We start from the raw sequence: 21,501 nt of genomic DNA, 5'->3' as shown, positions 1-21,501 counted from the left end.
CCTAATATTTATATAATTTGATATAATTAATTGAACTAGCAAATAACAAAATTTATGAACCAAAGGCCAGTTTGATCATTTCATTGTGCATCATACTATATAGTCAACGACTACATAATCAAATATTAAAATTGCGTGTAATTCGACGAAAATTGTGATGAACGGGTAGAGAACAAAATATGGTACTACGAAAGGCTATAAGAAAAAAAAAATATATATACATATGGATAAGGAAAATGCACCGGCTTTCACAATCAAGGGCATCATCAAGTATTACTTGAAAAATTCCATAACACGAGTGCATTGACTTCGATAAATAGTTATTTAAAATACGCTATTATTTATTTATTTATTATTATTAAATAGTCATACAACATGTTCGATCAACTAGAGGGAGAGAGAGAGAAGAACAATTGATATGCTCGATTCTAGTTCAGTTCACACCACAAGAAGTATTGTTGAGATTATTGTGTCACGTATGGTTAGTTTGGTGTAGTTTACATCTCTTGTACAGATTACGAGTTGCACGAGAGCTAAGTTTATCCAATACAGTACTTACTTCAAACATCCTTCGGCCAATTCCTCCATACATCATATTTGTAGTTTTTAAAATAGAAGTCATTAGCCATTTCTAATAAGCTACTATATTATATTATCCCCCCCCCCCCCCCCCCCCCCCCTGTCAACGAAGAAATGGTTTTAATTAACTCTTAATGACTAACGTACATTATTTAGTGCACGCAAACATTAAGCATTATATTGTTTAGGATAGATCCTTTCTTGATTACCTACTTGTACATGTATATATAAACTGCGAGCAATGAGCCAATGAAATATAATTAGCAGAGAAACAGCTTAATTAATGAGAATGAAAAATCACTTACTTATAATCGTTGTTTTTTGCGCACTAGCTCTACTTGTCAACATTATTAATGTCTCATCAACCTCATCTGAACTACCAAAGGTTTTACATCTCATCGATATCTTCAATAATTTTACGCGTACGATCTTGTCCATATTTATGATCGATCGAAATATGTGTGTGTGTGTGTGTGTGTGTGTGTGTGTGTGTTATATAGGTGTACATAGTTTACCTGGGAGAGCATGTTGGAGACAAAACATTCCAAGAAATCGAAGACGCTCACCACTCGTATTTGCACTCCGTCAAGGGATCGAGAGAGGAAGCCAAAGCCTGCGTTGTTTACAGCTACAAAAACGTCATCAATGGCTTCTCCGCCCTGCTCACCCCTGATGAAGCTCATAAAATATCAAGTGATAGCCTCATAAATATAATTAAATAGAACAAATAATATATATTTATGCATGCATGCATAAATATATTATTTTACATAATTAATTGATTAGAGATTTGCTTGCTTAAATTGTTGGACAGAGATGGATGGTGTCATTTCAGTGTTTCATAGCGACCCCAAAAAAACGAGGCCTCACACGACAAGATCATGGGATTTCATTAACTTACTCGAAGCTAAATGGGATCCCACACGACCCAACACCAGAGATAAACTGTTGACTCAAGCTGGCTACGGCCAGAATGTCGTTGTCGGGGTAATCGACACCGGTAAATATATTAAATTTAAAACACATTTATTCAATATTTTATGGAAAAATAATTTTATTTAGTATCAGTCCCTGATTAAATTAATAATTAATACTGTGTCATCTGACTGAAACTTCCACGTATATTCATTATTCAGGCGTATGGCCGGAGTCTGAGAGTTTCAACGATGTGGGAATGGGACCTATTCCAATAACCTGGAATGGGTTTTGCCAGACCGGTGTTGGTTTTGATTCTTCTCATTGTAATAGGTACTAATAATTTCATTTTTTTACCAAGAAAGAAAGAATTCAAAGTAGATCCTTTGGTAATTAATTAATTAAACACAGGAAACTGGTGGGGGCCCGCTACTATTTGAGGGCTTACGAGGCCAATTTCGGTCCGCTCGATCCCACAATCGACTTCCGATCAGCAAGGGATTCTGTCGGCCACGGGACCCACACGTCGTCCACCGTCGGCGGCCGGAGTGTCCCGAACGCCGCCGCAATTGGCGGCTTCGGCATAGGAAATGCCACCGGAGGGGCCCCGCTGGTGCGTCTGGCCATGTACAAAGTGTGCTGGAATATTCCGGCTGATCTGGGAGGAGGGAACACGTGCGCTGATGCTGACGTGATAGCGGCTTTCGATGATGCAATCGCTGATGGAGTTGACATCATCAGTGTCTCCCTTGGTTCGGAAACCCCTACGCCCTATGTCGAAGACGGCACTGCCATTGGAGCATTGAATGCAGTGAAAAGGGATATTGTGGTGGTTTGCAGCGCCGGCAATTCGGGGCCCGACCCGTTTACCGTGACGAACATCGCCCCGTGGATCATCACTGTTGGAGCGAGTAGCATCGATCGCGTTTTTTCGTCGCCCGTCCTTCTTGGAAACGGCGTGGTAGCGGAGGTTCGTCCGGTTAAACCTCTATAAATTGATATAATTACGAATAGCAAAAATTTATTAATTTAGCGGAATATTACATTATCGAGATTCTAATGTATTTATAACTAACCCTAATGAATAGAAATATTGAATGATTCAAAATCTTGCGTATACAAACAGGGACAATCAATTACTCCATTCGTGAAGGGAACGTACCCGCTTGTTTATGCAGCGGATGTAGAAATTCCAGGCACCACCACAGCTGACACATTTGGGTTTGAACTCATCTCTTTTCATCGGAGAAAAAAAACAACAAGAAGAAAAAAATAGACCGTAATTACTTTTCGAGTAATGGAAAATTAACCAGTGGAGATGTGTTTTTCATTTCACAGACTATGCCTTCCTGGGACACTTTCGCCGGCTCTGGTAGCAGGAAAAGCAGTATTCTGCTGGAAAGGGGACACTGTCTCAGCATTAGAAGTGCAAAGAGCTGGCGGCGTAGCTGCGGTGCTCGGAAACCCAAAAGAAGGAGTAGGCGTCTCCCAAACGCCTTATGTGATTCCGGCAAGTGTTGTTCTTTCCGATCAGAAACTGAAAATTTACAACTACATCCGATCTACAGCAACACCGACGGCAACCTTGACTCCGGCGAGAACATTGATAGGCGGCTCCAGCCCAACTCCATTCATGGCCCCTTTCACCTCCCGAGGCCCCAATGCTTTGGAACCCAATCTTCTAAAGCCGGATATTACAGCACCGGGATTTAATATACTGGCAGCATGGAGTGAAGTTGCTTCTCCTTTCGGTGTCCCATCCGATAATCGAGTTGCGAAGTACAACATTATTTCCGGTACATCAATGTCTTGCCCACATGTTGCAGGCGTGGCGGCACTTATCAAAGCCATACATCCCGATTGGAGCAGCGCCGCCATCAGATCTGCTCTCATGACCACCAGTATAAATTTAACTAAATTAACAATTTCACCTTAAATTCATTACATTCTCTTCCAAGACTACTTCATGCATGTGCTAATTATTCTTGCAGCAAGCCCTATCAACAATTTGGACAATCTAATAACCGACGCACTCGGGAATTTTGCCACCCCATTGCAATACGGGTCGGGCCACATCCAGCCGTCGAAAGCTGCTGATCCAGGCCTCGTGTACGACGCTTCTTACTCGGATTATCTTCTCTTCCTATGCAGAAGCACTGGCAATTTCTTGGACCCAACTTTCAACTGTCCGATAATTCCACCCTCGGCCAGTAATTTAAACTACCCGTCACTTGCAATAACTAACCTGATCGGAGCAGTGACGGTGGAGAGAACCGTTACGAACGTAGGAGCGGGGAACACCACATACACGGTGTCGACTTCTGTTCCACGGGGTTACACGTTCACAATCTCACCGTCGATTTTGCATTTCAGTGCAACAGGGGAGAAGCAGAGCTTCACTATTACGGTTGCGGCTGCGGCAACTGCTTCCGGCAATGCTTTCGGTTGGTACGTTTGGTTTGACGGGACTCATGTTGTAACAAGCCCCGTTGTAATAAACACCGTGTTCTAATCAATCACCTCTGGGAAATCTTGAATGCTGTCAATTTGAGAGGGGGTTTTTTTCTCTTCTTTTTTTCATTTGCCTCCTGCATCATGTGTATATTTCCATAAGTGAAAAGGAGTTTGATTGTATACTTGTGAAATAACTAAGTGCTATAATTATCCTAGTGAAATAAATATTAGCACATACTTTTATGTTTAGAAGACAAAGGTATGTACTTTGATCAATATTTTAACTATTAACTGTAAATAACTCTAATTTGAAGGACCAAACTACAACTTTTTATAATTTCTTAGAAACCTTTCACCTCCACCCAAATCACCCATTGTCTCCGCCGCCGCCTCCCCCCGACGGCATTCAGCCGATACGAGAATAAAATGATCTTAAGAACATCAACAAGTATACAACGAGAAATTACAAAAAATTAATAATAATAATCAGAGTAAAATTAAGGTTTTTTTAATAAAATGAAAACATAGACTACTTACTGTCACCATGGAAACACTGAACTCCGACGGCATCAGGACCGATTAAACATTGAATTTCTGGAAGGAACAACACAATGTGGAATTACTTCACATATAGCCTGATTTTAATTATAGTTCGTATCAGTAAGAGAGAATATCACGGTTGGAATTAGGGCAACGAAAGGGGGATCGGGTCGAAAAATAAAAGTTCGCAAGTAGCCTGTTGACCCGCGAAACCTCTGTAAATTTACACTCTCAGTGTGTGTGTGTGTGTGTGAGAGAGAGAGAGAGGGGGTAATGAAAAACAAGGCCCAAAAAGCTCTGATCTCTGGCCCAATATCAAACTAAATGTATGGCCCAGTAAATGGACTTTTGGAATACTACATATTAGTTTCTAAATCTGTAAAATAATAATTATATATAGCATATAATTAAAGGGCTTTTTAATAATATTTAATATGAGCCAATTTTAAGATTATATAAAATTATCAAATAAAGGGAAGAGGAATTATGAACATGTCAAATTTGGTGTAATAAATTAAAAAAATAAAATTTATCCTTGCTTTTATTATAATGGATATTAAATAATGTATTGAACCAGCAAATTAATAACAAAATTTGACGTCATCATCATGAATCTCCCAAATTCCACAATATTAATAATCAGTAGCCGTCGTACATGTTCCATTGGAGAGAGAGAGAGAGAGAGAGAGAGAGAGAGAGAGAGAGAGAGAGAGAGAGAGAGAGAGAGAGAGAGTCGTTGAAGTGTTCAATTGACTGGGGAATATGCTTGATCTTCAGTGGGAAAAAGAAAAAGAAAAATTATTTCGGGAATAAATTAATGAACTACAGAATTAGTAATAAACAGTTGAATGACAAAATACAATGTGACGTATATATTTTAGGCTATGATGATGTTTCCATAGCTTGGCATGAAATTGACCTTGTTCGTTGTTACATAAATCCGAATACATCCCATATGATGAAAGTGCGACGTCATTTGAACCGGGATTCGAACCACCGTGTCGATAATTATAAAAAAAACAATTAAAATAAATAAAAGGTTGAAACTTCAAACATGCTTGGGCCAATTCTTCATATGTCAGATTGGTAGTTTTAAAAAAGAAGTCATTAGCCATTTGTAATAATTAAGTAACTGAATTATATTATTCATCGTTGTCGAAGAACTGGTCTTACTAACTAACGTACATTGTTTAGTGCACGCAAACATTAAAGCATTGTTTAGGACGACAGATCCTTTCTTAATTCCCTGCTTCAACGTATATATAAACTGCAAGCGATTAGCCGATGAAATATAATTAGCAGAAACATCTTAAATTAAATAAGAATGAAAATAATTCACTTACTAAACATTGTTTTCTGCCTTGCTCTACTTCTCAAGATCAATGTCTCATCAGCCTCATTTGATCCTCTACGAAAGGTTTTGCATCTCATCTTCGATTTTGCACTTTACACATGTATATAATAATTTTGTCACTATATGATATGTACGTATGTATATATGTATATGTATAGGTGTACATAGTGTACCTGGGAGAGCATGTCGGAGACAAAACATTCCAAGAAATCGAAGACCTTCACCACTCGTATTTGCACTCAGTTAAGGGATCGAGAGAGGAAGCAAAAGCGTGCGTCGTTTACAGCTACAAAAAAGTCATCAATGGCTTCTCTGCCCTGCTCACCCCTGATGAAGCTCATAAAATATCAAGTGATTACTGGCTTCATATTTAATTAAATAGACCAATTAATATATATTTATGCATGCATGCATGAATATATTATTTTACGTATGTAATTAATTGATTATAAATTTGATTAAATTGTTGGACAGAGATGGATGGTGTGATTTCAGTGTTTCACAGCGACCCGAATAAATCGAGGCCGCACACGACAAGATCATGGGATTTCATGAACTTACTCGAAGCTAGATGGGATACCACACAACCTAACACCAGAGAAAAACTGTTGAATCAAGCTGGTTCCGGCCAGAGTGTCGTTGTCGGCGTACTCGACACTGGTGATTAAATCAAAATTAAAACCATTTTTCAATATTTTATGACTAATTAATTTTCTCTAATTCAAGTCACTGTTTAAATGAACTTCCATAAACAATATATAGGAATATGGCCAGAGTCTGAGAGTTTCAGTGATGTGGGAATGGGACCTATCCCAACAACCTGGAATGGAATTTGCCAGCCTGGTGTTGGTTTTGATTCTTCTCATTGCAATAGGTACTCTCATCCATCATCATATCATAACAATAATAATAACTTCTTTCATTTCAGCAAGAAAAAACGAAAGAATTTAAAGAATTTCGTTTTCGTAATTAATTTGACAGGAAACTGGTAGGGGCCCGCTACTATTTGAGGGGTTACGAGGCCAATTTCGGTCCGCTAGATCCCACAATCGACTTCCCATCAGCAAGGGATTCCAACGGCCACGGGACCCACACAGCATCCACCGTGGGCGGCCGGAATGTTCCGAACGCCGCCGCGGTCGGCGGCTTCGGCCTAGGGAACGCCACCGGAGGGGCGCCACTGGTGTGCCTGGCCGTTTACAAAGTATGCTGGAACAAACCGGTGGATCGGGGAGGAGAGGGCACGTGCCTGGACGATGACATGCTGGCGGCTTACGATGATGCAATCGCAGATGGAGTTGACATCATCAGTGTCTCAATTGGCTCGACCACCGGTAAGTCCTATGTTGACGACGGGGGTGCCATTGGAGCATTGCATGCCGTGAAAAGGAATATTGTGGTGGTTTGCAGCGCTGGCAATTCGGGGCCTCGCCCGTTTAGCGTGACGAACATCGCCCCGTGGATCATCACTGTTGGAGCGAGTAGCATCGATCGGGTTTTTTCGTCACCTGTCGTTCTTGGAAATGGTGTAGTGGCAGAGGTTAGAGTATATAATACTGCAAATTAAATCATTATTTCTATTTTCATGGGCGTTTCAATGATTCCAAATCTTGCATGTACGAACAGGGACAATCGATTACTCCATTCGTGAGGGGAACTTTCCCACTTGTTTACGCAGCGGATGTAGAAATTCCGGGCACCACCACAAATCTCACATTCGGGTTAGAACTCAGCTTTATTGATCGAATAAAATAAACAGGACGGTTATTACTTTTTCGCCGAATAGAAAATCAACTACGAAAGATGTTTTTTCTTCATTACATAGACTATGCAACCCTGGGACACTTTCGCCAGCGCTGGTGGCAGGAAAAGCGGTGTTCTGCTGGAGAGGGAGCACCGCCGAAGCATTAGAAGTGCAAAGAGCTGGCGGCGTAGCCGTGGTGCTCGGAAACCCAGATGATGGAGTAGGCGTCTCCCAAACGCCTTATGTGATTCCGGCAAGTGTTGTTCTTTCCGATCAAAACTTAAAAATCTTCAATTACACCCAATCTACAGCAACACCGACGGCAACCTTGACTCCGGCGAGGACATTGATAGGCGGCTCCAGCCCAACTCCATTCATGGCCCCTTTCACCTCTCGAGGCCCCAATGTTATCGAACCCAATCTTCTAAAGCCGGATATTACAGCACCGGGATTTAATATACTGGCAGCATGGAGTGAAGTTGCTTCTCCTTTCGGCGTCCCATCCGATAATCGAGTTGCTAAGTTCAACATTATTTCCGGTACATCGATGGCTTGCCCACATGTTGCAGGCGTGGCGGCACTTATCAAAGCCATACATCCCGATTGGAGCAGCGCCGCCATCAGATCTGCTCTCATGACCACCAGTATAAAATTAATTAAATTTCACCTTAAATTCATTACATTCTCTTCCAAGACTAATTCATGCATGTGCTAATTATTCTTGCAGCAAGCCCGGTCAACAATTTAGGCAATCTAATAACAGACGCACTCGGGAATTTCGCCACCCCATTGCAATACGGGTCGGGCCACATCCAGCCGTCGAAAGCTGCCGATCCGGGCCTCGTATACGACGCTACTTACTCCGACTATCTTCTCTTCCTATGCAGCAGCATTGGCAATTTCTTGGACCCAACTTTCACCTGTCCGATAGTTCCACCCTCGGCCAGTAATTTCAACTACCCGTCACTTGCAATAACTAACCTGATCGGAGCAGTGACGGTGGAGAGAACCGTTACGAACGTAGGAGTGGGGAACACCACATACACGGTGTCGACTTCTGTTCCACGGGGTTACACGTTCACAATCTCACCGTCAACTTTGCATTTCAGCGCGACGGTGGAGAAACAGAGCTTCAGTGTTACGGTTGCGGCTGCGGCTGGTGCTCCGGGTAATGCATTTGGCTGGTATGCTTGGTTTGACGGGACCCATGTTGTTAGAAGCCCCGTCGTAATAAACACGGTGTAATCACCTCTGGGAAATCTTGAATACTGCCATTGTTTTTGCTTTGCCTCCTGTCATGTGTGTCAGTGTGTGTGCTATAATAAGTGAACAGGAATTCATTGAATTCTTGCTAATTATGCTTGTGAAATAAAAATATCAGCAAATACTTTTATGTTTAGAAATCAAAGGTATCCAATATCCATACCCTTTTAATAACTAGGATCAATATTTCAATTTTAATTGTAAAATAAATCTAATTTGAAGGACTAAATTGCAATTCTTATAATTCCTTGAAACCCTAACCAGTATCGCCCTATTTTTTTCACCTTCCACCCAAATCAACCCACTCTCACAGTCACCGCCTAACTTAATGATAGGATCACCATCAGGCAGCTCCGCCGCCGCCGCCGCCGTGACGGCACTCAGCCGATACGAGAATAAAATGATATTTCGAAAATTAATAAATTTACAACGAGAAAATGAATTTCAAAAATATAAAAATCAGAATAAAATTAAGGTTTTCTGAATGAAATAAAACAATAAACTACTTGTCTCCGTTAGAACACTGACCTCCGACGCCATACGAGAGATGTAAACCACACTAGACTAACCATGTGTGACAAGCTCGACCTAACGACCGTTGACAAGGGGATTCAAACTTGGGTCAATTGACCCAAGCTCTCTTGCTCCAACCGCTAGGCCACCCTTGCGGGTTACGCCATCAGGACCTTTGATTGTTATTCTGTGATGAGTTTAAATTTAATTTTTAGATAAAAGATTTTAATATTACGGGATGTAGCTGTACTCTGTAGTATTTTTTCGCAATACGAGGGATCTATATGTAATTAGACCTAATTGGAAGGAGAACAGTGTAATTTACGCACTATTTACTCAAGGATAAAAATGCAATTTAAAAAAGTTAATGGGTATGTTTTAGCTAATATCAAACCTCAAGGGGATACTTTTTAAATTTTATACACTATATGGGGTCTAGTTGTAATTACACCTAATCTCGGGTACAAATAATTTATGTATTTATCCTAAGGAATAAAAGTATACTATTGCTTGCACATGATTTAATAAAAAAATATTGTATTATTATACATAAGACAGGAATAAAACAAAAAATTGGGATAATAGCTTGCTTTTATAACAAATTGTATATAGCTTACTTTTATGTATTATTATAATGGATCCTTAAGATACGATTAAACAAGCAAATAACCAAATTTACGAACCAAAGGTCACTTGATTACACAATCAAATATTTAAATCACTTAGGTATCGTTTGGTTGTAAAAAATAGTTATTATTAACTATATAATTGTATAATTAGACGTTATTTGATGTTTGATATTTTTACTAACTTTCTGGGTCGACCCACAAATATTAAACAAAAAATCTTGGCAGCATCATCAAGAATTACTCCGAGTACACATTGATCTCAATATATAGTTTAACTAAAATGCAATAATAAGATATTATTTCTTATTATTCAATAGTCGTATAAAAATAATACTAAAAAAAATTAAAAATAAAATAACAATTGATGTGCTCGATTAACTGGGAATGTGCTTAATTTATCATCAACAGGGAAATAACCATTTGGAATAAAATAATGAACTCAGGTTGTGGTTACTGGTTACCATGATAATGTATGATTAATATATAAATACTGACTAAGAAATGGTAGCAAACAGTTGAATTAATAACAAAATATTATGAGGGTTTTGTGCATAAGTCCTCAACCAAATATCTTTATTATTTTAGGTTTAGAAGTTATATCTTTTTCACCAATAAGCCCATCCGTTTAATATTTATTATAAATAAAGGAAACATTCATGTATATGTCAATATTACCCCCAACTATTTATACCCAATTCTTAATTGAAACTCCAATTTAATCAATTTTGTCACAAAAATCCAATTTTGACCACAAAAATCTACTTTTGACTCTTTTTTTTCAAATTTTTTTTTTGCTACCGGATTCCGGTGTCGATTTTTTTTTTTTCGGATTTTTTCGCCGGTTTCCGGCGTTGACTTTTTTTTTTCTTTTCTTCCGGATTTTTTTCGCCGGTTTCCGGCGTTAACCGACGGTCTCCGACGTTGACTTTTATTAGTGTTTTTTTAAGTTTTTTTTTTATTTGATTTTTTTTTACGTTTGCCACTAAACGTATACCGTAATTGTGCTGGCACTGATAGTAAATTAACGTAATTATACTGTCAATGACAGTTAATTAACGTAATTGTACTGCCGTTGACAATACATTTATGTAATTGTTCTGCTGTTGACAGTGAATTAACGTAATATTATTATTTTTATTTTTTGTTATTTTTTTTTATTTTGTTTGATTTGTTGACAAGTCAACGTAATTATACTACTGTCGTTGACCGTAAAATAACTGTAACCACAATAATATTACTGTCAACAACATCAATATTATTATTTTTTTGAATTTTTTGTTTTGTTTGAGTTATTCACGGAATAAACGTAATAATACTATCTATTATTCTAATATTACTGTAAACACAATAATATTATTGTGGTTGACGGATACTGTTGTTATAGTAATATTGTTGTCAAGGTTGTCAATATTATTATTTTGTTTGGACTTTTTTGTTTGTTTGAATTATTCACGGAGTAACGTAATAATATTACTGTCTATTATTGTAATATTACTGTGGTTGGCGGTAATATTACTATATTGTTATATTAATATTACTGTCACTCACAGTAATATTAATTTTTTTGTCTTTTTATTATGTTTACATTTGTTGAACGGTCAACATAGTAATATTACTCTATTACACAATACACTAGGCCAAAATGCAACACTGGCGACGAAATTTCGCGACGAAATTCGTCACGTAGCGACGTTTTTTCGTCTTTAGCGACGATTTAAATTCGTCGCCAAATGATTAAAAATTCGTCGCGTAATGCCCCGTCGCAAAGTCAGCGACGAAAATCCAATTACGACGCAAAGCTTGGCGACGAAACCACACATTCGTCGCAAAAACCGTATTTTCTGAAAAAAATTATTTTTTTATCGTTAGCGACGGAAAACTAATATCGTCGCATGTATTTGCTACGAATTTTGTTTAATTCGTCGCAAGTTCACCGAATCTGTGGGCGACGAAATAGTTGTTTCGTCGCCCGGTTCTATTTTTTTTTTGCGACGAACACTGAATTATATTTCGTCGCAAACGTTTTTTTTTTTTGATTAATTTATTTATTTTAATTATTTTTTATTACAAATAAAATCCCCTGTTAAAAAAAATAAAAAAAAAAACCAAAACCATATTTACTCAAAAATATTAAAAACCACGATTACCAATTAAATATCAAAATACAACACGAACATCAATTCAAAAATTACATAAAAACTTGAAACCATAAATGTATTAGTTCAAGAGGCACACTAATTTCATCTCGTTTTTATACTCCACCATTAAAACGCTCGAGCAAGTTGTTCAAAAGAGCTCGGGTTTCCTGCAATTGCTGTTCTAATCGATCAAATTTTTCATCTTTAACTTTATTTGTTTCTCGGTTTTCGTTCAATTGTTGTTCCAATCGATTCACTTGTTCGTCTTTCATTTGCATTTGTTCTTGCATTGCCTTCATTTGAATCTCCAGTTGAATCTCCACGTCTGATGGAGTCGAAGAAAATCTCGACTTTCCAATCCTTGTGCTTGAACTTTTAATTCCAAGGCCTTTACTCTTTCCCAAAACCTTTTCAATTGCAGTCGAGTTGGCCGTGCTTTCGTCACTTCCATCACGCATGGTCTCGTCATAAATTCGCTCCAAATCAGCCTGAAAATGATTATGTACAAAAGTTTAGCAAAAAATTCGACAGCATAACATCTAAATACGAGCATACCCAAAAAAAATCCTTACCAGTACACAACAACAACTTGACATATTAAAAAAAAAAAATATCCATAGCCACACATCTAAACATATAAAGAATATCCATAGCCACACATCTAAACATAACCAAAACCATATTTACTCAAAAAAAAAATCCATAGCCACACATCTAAACATACTACCGATTGAAGAATATAATTACACTTTACTTACCGAAATGAGAAGTTGTTCAGGAGTTGCTGTCCCGTTATACGGCTCTGTCTCTCCTTCCTCACTAATAGATGGTCCGGTTTCCCTCAACGCATCAATGCCCATGTAGGCTTTCTTATACGTGTCAACCACGGTAGGATTTTTGCCAAACTTTTTAAACTAAAAAATAGATTATACAATAAGTATGTATTTTATATAAACTTAAATAAATTAAAATTATAGATTAAGCCACTTACATGATTATAGGACCAACTATTGATACTTGTTCGACCCCAATGGTGGTCTGTCGACACTTTCTTTCTTGAGTCCTTGCATTTAGTGGACTTGGACTGTGAAAAATATTGCACAAATTAATACATATAAACATATGAAAATATAATCATAAATTAAAATCATATTACCTTCCCATCATCCCCGGAGTAGAAATAGAATGAAACTGATCACACAGCCTCTCCCAAGTTTGAGCGCTAATCCTATCCGGAAGATTTGCCTTAGCAGCTGCAAGGTTAGGCGCTTTATCAAAAACCGCCTTCAATCTTTTATTTTTTGCATCTTTCCAACGACAATTGGCCGTCTCGTTGAACCATTTCTTCGTAGCCTCATTTTCAGGAAGTTTCCACGTTACCTAAAAGGCATACAAAAAAATTCATAATTAATTGATAACAAAATAATTATAATAACTGAAATAAATAAAATAATTTGAACTTTCAAATACCTTAAATGCTCTCCACAATCCTTCGACACGACCCTCTTGAACTTTCTACTGGATTCTTCCATCTTGAAGCATTACACACTTTGCATGCATTTAAGTTCAAGTCATCCTTCCAAAACAGCATGCAGTCATTCTCACACGCATCAATCTTGACGTAACCACACCCCAATTTACCGATGAGCTTCTTAACTTCATAAAAAGAGTCGGGTATATTTAAAAAATCAAGTTTTCTCATTAACTGAAGGGTTTCAGTAAATGTATTATCACTCATCTTGCCACGAGACTTAATTTTGTAGAACTCCATGACAAAAGAAAGTTTAGTATATACCCGGCATCCATCATAAACGGGGATGCACCACTCTTCAATGAGGGTACGAAAATCATCAGTTTCGGGGTTGGGTTCTTCGTGCAGATCTTCTTGATCGTGATGATGATCGTGATGAAGACACGCATGCAGTAAGTCTTCCATGTTATCACGTACATCAACAAATTCATTTGAAATTGCAACTTCGGGTATTTCTGTATGATTAGTATTGTTCATTTCATCGCCAATGTATTGTTCTTCGGACTCTCCATGCAGAGTCCATCGGCGTTGCCCATACATCTTATCCCAACCCCTCCAAAGTAAATGTTTATGAACGAATTCACGATCCCCCCATTTACGACACTTACAGTCTCTACATGGACATCTTATTTTATTATCAACGTCACATCTAGCGAAGGCAAAATCCATAAATTCCACACAACCATTTTGATATGCTGCTAACCGACGATCACCTAATAAAACCCAACTCCTATCTTTTGGCATGCTTTAATTAACAAGATTACCTAGAAATTGGGAAGGATCACAATTATTAAAAGCAATTTTTCAAAATTTCATAATTTAGCTTTACCTTAGGATGTGATTGTAATTTACCCTAATTTAAAGCAATTTTTCAATATTTTTCCGAAAAGGTTTATTTATTTATTTATATATTTTATAGTCATAATTAGGAGTGGAAATCGGACGGATCGGATCGGATTTGGGTGTTTCGGAAAATTGTTATCGGAATTTTCGGAAAATCGGAAATTTTCGGAAATCTTCATTTTCGGAATTTTTTCGGACATTTTCAGTTATTTTTCGAAAATTTCCACAATGAAACATACATTTCCGATTTGTTATGTTTCCAGAATTTTCAGTTATTTTTCAAAAAAAAAAAAAAAAAAAAAAAAAAAAAAATTCCACCGACACAGTAGCAAAGCAGACAAAAATGAAGAAAGAAACATATATACACATTCACCAAAACACACACACGCACAACAAACTCACAAACATAATTCCGAACAACGGTTTTTCCGAGCAAACACATAACTCCGAGCAACATAAATCCAAGAACAATTCGCATAATTCCGAGCAACAATAATTCCGAATATATCCGAGCAACACAGGCTCATCAAATCAACATAAAACAAACAAACACATAATTCCGACAAAAAACCTAAAAATAGATCGATAATCGAACACCCAAGTAATTTTGAACATAAACAAAGAAACATTTAAAAAAACATAAAATTACCTTGAAATTGGAGGAGTAGCGGCAGAGGGCTGGCGGCGGACGGCGGAGGGCTGTCGGCAACGGCGGAGGGCTGGCGGCGGAGGGCTGGCGGCAGACGGCTGCGACGGCAAAGGAATTGGGGGAAACGGCTGGATGACGGCGGGCGAACGGATGTCGGCGACGGGTCAGCAGCAGACGGCGGCGGCGGGCGGGCGGATGTCGGCGACGGCTCAGCAGCAGACGGCGGCGGTCGGCGACGGCAACGGCGAGGGCAGATCGGAGGAGATGGAGAGGGGGAGAGTTTGAGAGAGAAGGCCGGGAGGAAATAGATCTAATTAGGGCCTGATTGAGTAATAAGTCAATCTTTGCGACGTTTCCTATTTTCGTCGCTACTATATCCGAGAACTAGCGACGAATTACAGAATCCGTCGCTACTAAATTCGAAAAAAAAAAATTGAGCACATTTTGTGCGACGATTTTGTTAATATCGTCGCCGGGATACTAAAAAAAAAAAAATTACTAAAACTTTTGCGACGTTTTTACCTTTCCGTCGCAACATATAAATAAATTACAAATAAATGGCAACTCCCAGCGACGTTTATGAACAAACGTCGCAACGTATATATTTTTTTTTTTTTTTATAATATTTGCGACTAATCCGCCTGTTACGTCGCAACATCTAAAATATAAAATCACAAAATATGTAAAGTAGCGACGAAAAACTATTTTCGTCGCCACAAAAAATATTTTTATTTTTTTTTTCCGTATTGGCGACGTTTGTATACTTTACGTCGCTTGCTAGCGACGCTTATCCCGAATCGTCGCTAGGGTTTTAAATTAAAACTTGATAGCGACGATTTAAGCACATAAACGTCGCAAACGTGCGACGAAAACATAACCGTCGCGAAAAAAAACGTCGCCAGTCTTGCATTTTGGCCTAGTGATAATAATGAGTTTTGTTGTGTTAATATAGCAATATTACTGTGTTAAACTGTAGTTTAGTTAATTTTACTGTGTTTAAAAGTAATATAGTTAATATTACTGTCAATCACAGCAATATTGTTGTTTAACCGGAAAAAAAAATGTTACAAAAAAGAAACACGAAAAAGTCAACGCCGAAAACCGGCGAAAAAATCCGGAAGAAAAAATTGAAAAAACAATTTGGGTCAAAATTGAATAATTTGTGAAATTTGGGATCAAATTGATGTTAAATTAAATTAAGGATGAAATTGCAGGATATTAAAGTATGAGGGGCTATTTTAGTCTTTTACAAAAATGTGGACCATATGTGGACTTATTGATAAATGATTTTTTTGTCTGAATCTCTTTACGAATAAGTACCCATTAATGAGCTTATTTGTAACGACCCATAATATTATTTCTAGTCTTCTTGAGTTTTTAAGGTTTGTATGAAGCTTTGCATAAAATAAAATTGCCATCTTTTTGTTTTTTTTTTTTAATTAATTTTTGGTTTAAGGTACTGAAAGATATTCCCTACTGTGGAAGAAATGGTCTTCATGGCTTTTATATTCGGAGACGACTCAGGCTATCATTATTAAGTAGATGCAAACAGCACGTATTTGTGACAGATCGTTTCCTAATTCCCTACTTAAACGTATATATAAACTGCGAGCAATGAGACGATGAAATATAATTAGCAGAAACATCTTAAATTAAATAAGAAATGAAAATTATTCACTTACTAACCATTGTTTTCTGCCTTGCTCTACTTCTCAAGATCAATGTCTCGTCAGCCTCATTTGTTCCTCTACGAAAGGTTTTACATCTCGATCGTCTTCGATTTTGCACTTTATATATGTATATAATAATTTTGTCAGTATATATATGATATGTATGTATATATGTATATATATTATAGGTGTACATAGTGTACCTGGGAGAGCATGTCGGAGACAAAACATTCCAAGAAATCGAAGACGCCCACCACTCATATTTGCACTCCGTTAAGGGATCGAAAGAGGCGGCCAAAGCCTGCATAGTTTACAGCTACAAAAAAGTCATCAATGGTTTCTCTGCCGTGCTCACACCCGATGAAGCTCATAAAATATCAGGTGCATGCATGAGCATATATATATATGGATGTATTCATAATTTGTTATACAAATTTAATCTATTTTAATTTACAGTATTGATTAACTAGAAATTTGTTTAAATAATTATTGGACTGCAGGGATGGATGGTGTGATCTCGGTTTTCCACAGCGACCCCACAGAATCGAGACTTCACACAACAAGATCGTGGGATTTCATTAGCTTACTCGAAGCTAATTGGGACGTAACACGAGCCAACAGCAGAGAACAGCTATTGAATCAAGCTGGTTATGGCCAAAATGTCGTTGTCGGGGTACTCGACAGCGGTAATTAATTATATAAATTAATTAAATCCCATTTTCTCAATATTTTTTCTTTAATTTCAGTTCCCTAATTAAGTTATGAATTATGATTAATTTTCCATTATCAGGCATATGGCCGGAGTCGGAGAGTTTCAACGATCTGGGGATGGGACCTATTCCGGCAACCTGGAAAGGATTTTGCGAGCCTGGTGTTGATTTTAATTCTTCTCACTGTAATAGGTACTAATTATTTCTTTTTTAACAAGAAAGAAACAATTCAAATTTGATCATTTGGTAATTAATTAGGGTTCAAATTTGGAACGGATCACCCGATAAATTGAAAAAAACGGATGCCACTGACTAAGTGACATGTGGAATTAATTTTAATAAAATATGAATTATCATACTGTGTATTGTGGGACCTACTATAAACCCAAATTCCATTTTTTTTTTCTCTCTGATCCTTAATATACTAGCTCATTTTATGAATATTTTCTACTAAATGCAGTAAATTAAATTATATTCTATATCAATTTAGTGTAAAAATATTCGGTTAACATAAAAAAAAAGAAATAATAATTCTGGGGAAGAAACGTTTAAGTGATTAAAAAAAAGAAAACAAAAAAGAAAAAAAAAAAAGAAGAAAAAACCCTAAACTTGACTAGGAAATTGGCACATTTGGTATTTGGGAATCTTTTTTTTTTTTTTTTTTTTGTTGGTAATGCAGGAACCCGCAGCCAACCATATAGGTGCACTGGGTAAACCTACACTCTCGTATAATAGCTTGCAAACCATACGAGAGATGTAAACCACACTAGGCTAACCATGTGTGACAAGCTCGACCTAGCGACCGTTGGCAAGGGGATTCGAACTTGGGTCAATTGACCCAAACTCTCTTGCTCCAACCGCTAGGCCACCCTTCCGGGTTGGTACTTGGGAATTGCTTCATTGAATCGTTGCTCATTGAGATAAAATCATTTTAAGTTAATTAATTAAATAAATGAACATTAAATTTGTCACTTAGTTTTTTTTTATTTACAATATAACATTAAAAAAATTATGAACATAGAGTAAACTTACTATAGATTAATTACAAATAAAAGTTAAATAGAAAAAAAGTTATATATTATTATATTTAGCATAATTATCGTGGTTTTTTTTTAAAGCAGCATAATTATCATTGTTAATTTTAAAATAAAATAATTATATTTGCATAGCAATACTCGAGGAAAAATGATTTTGTAAACGGTTCTCAATTATGAGGTTGTAATTGATTGTAAATTGCAATTAATGAACATTTAAAGCTATGGTTAAATATGTACACGTGTCGCTTAGTCATTGGAGTCCGTTTTTTGGTGATAAATGGAACGTCCGTTTTTAATTTAATCTCAATTAATTAATAAGAGATTAAATTCTGAGTTGATGAGTCCATATTTAATATAAATCGGATTCTACTATTGTTTTGGCATGTGACACTTTTATGTCTTAACTTTTAATAAATGACCCTATTATAATTAAGGTCAGAGGGGTTACGGGTAATGTTGAGTTTTCTTTTTTTCCTTTTTTTTTTTTTAATTATTAGAATACTAATTATATTTTTATTTAAACTATCCACGTGTCAATCATCTGATTTTCCTATTAAAACAGACCATTCGGTCTAAATTTGCACCCAATTAATAAATTAATTTATAAACAGGAAACTGGTAGGTGCCCGCTACTATTTGAAGGGTTTCGAGGCCAATTTCGGTCCGCTCGATCCGACAATCAACTTCCGATCAGCTAGGGATGCCCTCGGCCACGGGACCCACACAGCGTCCACCGCCGGCGGCCGAAATGTTCCGGGAGCCGCGGCCATCGGCGGTTTCGGCGTAGGCAACGCGACCGGAGGTGCCCCACTGGTGCGGCTGGCCATGTACAAAGTGTGCTGGAATATCCCGGCGGTGAAGGGAGGAGGGAGCTCGTGCCTGGACGATGACATGCTGGCGGCCTTCGAGGACGCAATCACCGACCGAGTTGACGTCCTCAGTGTATCCATAGGCGGGAGAACCGGGAAGCCCTACGCAGAGTCCGGCATTGCTGTTGGAGCATTGCATGCAGTTAAAAGGAATATTGTGGTGGTTTGCAGCGCTGGCAATTCAGGACCCGACCCGTTTACCGTCACGAATATCTCCCCGTGGATCATCACTGTTGGAGCGAGTAGCATCGATCGGGTTTTTTCGTCGCCAGTTGTTCTTGGAAACGGCATGGTGGTAGAGGTTCGTCTATTTATATCTATATACAAATGAAATCATTATTTGATGAATAAAATGATTAAAAAATGTTGCATACAAACAGGGACAATCAGTTACTCCATTCGTGAAGGGGACGTACCCACTTGTTTATGCGTCAGACGTAGAAATTCCAGGCACCACCACATCTGACACATCTGGGTTTGAACTCACCTCTTCTGATCCATCTTAATTCTTAGCAAAAAAAAAAAAAATTATAAATTAATTAGATGTTTTTTTTTTTTTAAATTTGATAGACGATGCTTTGCTGGCACGCTTTCACCGGCGCTGACGGTAGGAAAGGCGGTGTTCTGCTGGAGTGGGGACACTACGCAAGCATTAGAAGTGCAAAGAGCAGGCGGCGTAGCGGTGGTGCTCGGAAACCGCTATAACGGGGTAGGTGTCGTCGGCAGGCCTTATTTGATACCGGGGACAGTTATCCTTTCCAATGGAAAATGGAGTGTTTACCGGTACACCCAAAATGACCTAGCACCGACGGCAACTTTGACTCCGGCGATCACTTTGATAGGCGGCAACACCAGCAGCCCAACTCCGTTCATGGCACCTTTCACTTCAAGAGGCCCCAACGTGATCGAACCAAATATTTTAAAGCCGGATATTACAGCACCAGGACTGAATATACTCGCAGCATGGAGCGAAGCTGCTTCTCCTCTCCGCGTCCCATCCGATAATCGAGTCGTTAAGTTCCAACTCGATTCCGGTACATCAATGGCGTGCCCACATGTTGCCGGCGTGGCGGCGCTTATCAAAGCCGTACATCCCGATTGGAGCAGCGCCGCCATCAGATCTGCTCTCATGACCACTGGTATATAATATATATATAATAAATTAAAACTACTTTGAAACAAATTTGAGGTATATATAGCCTGCAATTGCGATTAAATTCTAAGATCTGTACGCCCTAATTTCTCGCAGCAACAGCAAACAACAATTTGGGGAAACTGATAACAGATGTAGTAGGGAATTTTGCAACGCCGTTGCAATACGGGGCAGGGCACATCCAGCCGGCGAAAGCTGCAGATCCAGGGCTAGTGTACGACGCTTCGTACGAAGATTATCTACTGTTCCTCTGCAGCACCACCGGCAATTTGTTGGATCCGACTTTCGTCTGCCCCCTAATTTTGCCCTCGCCGAGCAATTTCAACTATCCGTCAGTTACGATTACTAAACTAACCGGAGTTGTCACGGTGCAAAGGACCCTTACAAACGTAGGCGTGGGGAACGCCACGTATACCGTGACGGTTGCTACCCCACCGGGTTTCTCGGTGACAATCTCACCGGCGACGCTGTTTTTCAGCGCGACGGGGGAAAAGCAGAGCTTCAGTATCACGGTTCAGGCAATGGTTATTGCTCCGGTGGATGCATTTGGTTGGTTTTATTGGTCCGATGGGATTCATCAAGTTATAAGCCCCATTTTATTGTCGGTGTGATCAATGTGTCTCGCTCTACTCATTTCCCATTTCTTCTGTTTGCCATGAAAGTTATTTTTAGCTTCATTAATTCTGTGTGTTTTTTTCTGATATTTGTTTTTGTTGTTAAAGAGTTTTTATAAAGTTTGTTTAACAGATTCAGTTTCGAAAAAACATATATATATTGATTACCAACACGTTACTCTTTGTAGTTTGTACATACATAATTACTAATTACCAAAACTAATCTATAAAACTTATAATTATGTGCCATAAGACAAAACTTTCATTATTTGATTTGATTAAAAAAAATTGCCAGT

The 21,501-nt window shown here is 38.2% G+C and overlaps 4 protein-coding genes and 1 long non-coding RNA gene across 5 annotated transcripts; 3 read left to right on the top strand and 2 right to left on the bottom strand.

Moving 5' to 3' along the window:
• Window positions 1-733: 733 nt before the first annotated feature.
• Window positions 734-4,206, top strand: LOC105968403 (subtilisin-like protease SBT5.6). The gene is made up of 8 exons (XM_088811725.1): window positions 734-964; window positions 1,080-1,272; window positions 1,394-1,579; window positions 1,716-1,827; window positions 1,906-2,464; window positions 2,621-2,715; window positions 2,833-3,395; window positions 3,486-4,206. The coding sequence occupies exons 1-8, from the start codon at window positions 863-865 to the stop codon at window positions 4,004-4,006; spliced, it is 2,331 nt and encodes a 776-aa protein (XP_088667851.1). The 5' UTR covers window positions 734-862; the 3' UTR covers window positions 4,007-4,206.
• Window positions 2,496-4,770, bottom strand: LOC148766000 (uncharacterized). The gene is made up of 2 exons (XR_016029051.1): window positions 4,486-4,770; window positions 2,496-4,082 (listed from the first exon to the last, which is right to left on the bottom strand). It is a non-coding gene; the product is annotated as an uncharacterized LOC148766000 (long non-coding RNA).
• Window positions 4,771-5,812: 1,042 nt separating this feature from the next.
• Window positions 5,813-9,076, top strand: LOC105968405 (subtilisin-like protease SBT5.6). Its single transcript, XM_088812471.1, has 8 exons — window positions 5,813-5,905; window positions 6,001-6,193; window positions 6,317-6,502; window positions 6,605-6,716; window positions 6,824-7,382; window positions 7,469-7,563; window positions 7,668-8,230; window positions 8,314-9,076. Exons 1-8 carry the CDS (start codon window positions 5,813-5,815, stop codon window positions 8,829-8,831), a joined length of 2,319 nt encoding a protein of 772 aa, XP_088668597.1. The 3' UTR covers window positions 8,832-9,076.
• A 3,031-nt stretch (window positions 9,077-12,107) lies between these two features.
• Window positions 12,108-13,487, bottom strand: LOC148765999 (uncharacterized). Its single transcript, XM_088812470.1, has 5 exons — window positions 13,469-13,487; window positions 13,286-13,382; window positions 13,147-13,213; window positions 12,888-13,043; window positions 12,108-12,617 (listed from the first exon to the last, which is right to left on the bottom strand). The coding sequence occupies exons 1-5, from the start codon at window positions 13,485-13,487 to the stop codon at window positions 12,243-12,245; spliced, it is 714 nt and encodes a 237-aa protein (XP_088668596.1). The 3' UTR covers window positions 12,108-12,242.
• Window positions 13,488-15,302: 1,815 nt separating this feature from the next.
• Window positions 15,303-21,202, top strand: LOC105968406 (subtilisin-like protease SBT5.6). The gene is made up of 8 exons (XM_088812469.1): window positions 15,303-15,431; window positions 17,011-17,203; window positions 17,323-17,508; window positions 17,613-17,724; window positions 19,181-19,739; window positions 19,819-19,913; window positions 20,009-20,577; window positions 20,688-21,202. Exons 1-8 carry the CDS (start codon window positions 15,303-15,305, stop codon window positions 21,200-21,202), a joined length of 2,358 nt encoding a protein of 785 aa, XP_088668595.1.
• Window positions 21,203-21,501: the final 299 nt, after the last annotated feature.

This window comes from Erythranthe guttata, chromosome 13 (assembly GCF_056151865.1).
Source record: "Erythranthe guttata isolate IM_541 chromosome 13, IM_541, whole genome shotgun sequence".
Taxonomy (NCBI): Eukaryota; Viridiplantae; Streptophyta; class Magnoliopsida; order Lamiales; family Phrymaceae; genus Erythranthe; species Erythranthe guttata.
Note: the sequence above shows the minus strand (reverse complement) of the source record. Positions and strands in the feature narration are given on the sequence as shown.

What these genes read in the sequence shown, in the direction of transcription:
- LOC105968403 (XM_088811725.1), top strand. Translation starts at nt 863, where the DNA reads ATGAGAATGAAAAATCACTTACTTATAATCGTTGTTTTTTGCGCACTA. An exon ending in TGTCGGGGTAATCGACACCG is followed by an intron (nt 1,580 to 1,715) that starts GTAAATATATTA and finishes TTCATTATTCAG; the next exon opens with GCGTATGGCCGGAGTCTGAG. An exon ending in GATTCTTCTCATTGTAATAG is followed by an intron (nt 1,828 to 1,905) that starts GTACTAATAATT and finishes AATTAAACACAG; the next exon opens with GAAACTGGTGGGGGCCCGCT.
- LOC148765999 (XM_088812470.1), bottom strand. An exon ending in CCACCATTGGGGTCGAACAA is followed by an intron (nt 13,044 to 13,146) that starts GTATCAATAGTT and finishes TCTATTTTTTAG; the next exon opens with TTTAAAAAGTTTGGCAAAAA. An exon ending in CTGAACAACTTCTCATTTCG is followed by an intron (nt 12,618 to 12,887) that starts GTAAGTAAAGTG and finishes AATCATTTTCAG; the next exon opens with GCTGATTTGGAGCGAATTTA.
- LOC105968406 (XM_088812469.1), top strand. Translation starts at nt 15,303, where the DNA reads ATGTCGGCGACGGGTCAGCAGCAGACGGCGGCGGCGGGCGGGCGGATG. An exon ending in GAAACGGCATGGTGGTAGAG is followed by an intron (nt 19,740 to 19,818) that starts GTTCGTCTATTT and finishes GCATACAAACAG; the next exon opens with GGACAATCAGTTACTCCATT. An exon ending in ATCTGCTCTCATGACCACTG is followed by an intron (nt 20,578 to 20,687) that starts GTATATAATATA and finishes AATTTCTCGCAG; the next exon opens with CAACAGCAAACAACAATTTG.
- LOC105968405 (XM_088812471.1), top strand. Translation starts at nt 5,813, where the DNA reads ATGAAAATAATTCACTTACTAAACATTGTTTTCTGCCTTGCTCTACTT. An exon ending in TGAAGCTCATAAAATATCAA is followed by an intron (nt 6,194 to 6,316) that starts GTGATTACTGGC and finishes ATTGTTGGACAG; the next exon opens with AGATGGATGGTGTGATTTCA. An exon ending in GATTCTTCTCATTGCAATAG is followed by an intron (nt 6,717 to 6,823) that starts GTACTCTCATCC and finishes TTAATTTGACAG; the next exon opens with GAAACTGGTAGGGGCCCGCT.